Below are 1,823 nucleotides of genomic sequence, written 5' to 3' on the forward strand. Positions count from 1 at the left end.
GCTGCTGCTGTCCAAGTTGTCTGGTCACTCACCAAGAGACTTCTGAAGGATGGCAAGCTGCTCCTCTTCCTTTGCACGTTCCTGTTCCTCCAAGTTTTCCTTTGGAGGAAGAATACCTTTCTTGCGTAAGATGTCATTCCACTCCGTGTCTTTATTTGGGTCCTAGAACAGAACAAGAAACCAATGACGTGCATTCAAGGTAAACTTTACCACTTCCAGAACTCAACACCGGCAAGTTTTTCAAGAGACACAGCCCATAGCTAAACTGGAATTGTCTGGATGGAGCCAAAAAATCACAGTGCGCGTCCTCCTGATGCTGAGGCTTCTTTGCAGCCCCAGAGCAGTACCCTGAGGACTGATTTTTTTTTTCCCCCAACATAAGACAGACATCGACCTGGAGGAGCAGGTCCAGAGGAGGGCCACAGAGATGATCTGAGGGCTGGAGCACCTCTTCTATGAGGAAAGGCTGAGAGAATTGGGGTACAGCCTGGAGAAGAGAATGCTCCGGGGAGATCTTGTTGCAGCCTTCCAGTACCTAAAGGGGGCTACAGGAGAGCTGGGGAAGGACTTTTGACAAGGGCATGTAGTGACAGGACGAGGGGGAATGGCTTTAAACTAGAAGAGGGTAGATTTAGATTAGATATTAGGGAGAAATTTTTCACTGTGAGGGTGGTAAGGCACTGGACGAGGTTGCTCAGGGAAGTTGTGGATGCCCCATCCCTGGAGGTGTGTAAGGCCAGGTTGGATGGGGCTTTGAGCTACCTGGTCAAGTGGGAGGTGTCCCTGTCCATGGCAGGGGGATTGGAACTCGGTGATCTTTAAGGTCCCTTCCCACCTAAACCATTCTATGATTTTATTCCATCCCAATCATGGTACGTATAGGAAGTCTTGGCAGGGTACAGAATTTTGAAGTGTTATAAGCATCACTGCATCTCTCACAAGGTAAAAGGAAAGGGGAGGAAATCAGCTGGGTGACAGGGACGTATGCTGGCCACAGCGCTCACAGAGCCTCAGCAGAACAAGAGGCCACCAAATCAGCAGTCATTGCATCAGGAAGCACCGCTGAGAAGACACGCAGGCGCCAGCCTTACGGACCCAACTGAGGATATATAGGCAGTCTCCTTGGTAGGTTCAAGTCAGTGTGACTACACAAATGCTTAGAGAGAAGCAAGCACAGTCTCTGCCAGACAAGCCCATTGCTAGGGAATCAGATCTCAATCTGTGCCCAGATTTTTTCTAAAAGTTAAAGAGACTTTACTGAGGAACATTTGCAATAATCATGCAAAACAAGGCCAACAGGCACCCACGTATCGTTGAGAAGCTCAGTAGAAGTTTTTCCAACTTTGACAGCCATTTTACTTTTTTAAGTACATGAAAGTTCAGCGATAAGCGCTCACAGGCCGATTTTGGTTCCTTACTGTCTTGACCTAAGTTCACTTTGAAAACTGCATACAACACCTACTGCTTTGTTATGGCTCCTATCAACACGGCTTACACTGGGCCTCTTCTCCAGGCCAAAACACAAGTACTTCTGGACTACCAGGGAGGAAAAAAAAAAAAAAGGTAGCAAAACAAATCGCACATGAGATTTTTATTTTGTGTGTGTGTGTGTATGTCTGGCTGTGGTCATTTTCCCCTCGACACAGCATTTCACAGCATCCACTGTCGTTTATCAACATACTGATGAAGTGCTGAAAACACCCACCCGCCCATATGCTTACTACACTACCAAAATAAATATCGTACTTGAAAAAAAAAAAAAAAAAACAACAAAAAAACAAAAAAAACCCCAAACAAACCCCCAAACCAACACCCCCCAAAAA

General features: G+C 46.4%; 1 protein-coding gene across 1 annotated transcript in view; it reads right to left on the reverse strand.

Annotated features, from left to right (window-relative positions):
- The window catches only part of PDCL3 (phosducin-like 3), a 12,642-nt gene that overhangs the window by 5,350 nt on the left and 5,469 nt on the right, over positions 1 to 1,823 (reverse strand). Inside the window, exon 2 of the mRNA XM_009883123.1 lies at positions 33 to 162. Within this exon, the coding sequence (XP_009881425.1) occupies positions 33 to 162 (130 nt within the window). The remainder of the gene's footprint in view (positions 1 to 32; positions 163 to 1,823) is intronic.

This window comes from Charadrius vociferus, unplaced genomic scaffold (genome assembly GCF_000708025.1).
Source record: "Charadrius vociferus isolate BGI_N301 unplaced genomic scaffold, ASM70802v2 scaffold92, whole genome shotgun sequence".
Classification (NCBI taxonomy): domain Eukaryota; kingdom Metazoa; phylum Chordata; class Aves; order Charadriiformes; family Charadriidae; genus Charadrius; species Charadrius vociferus.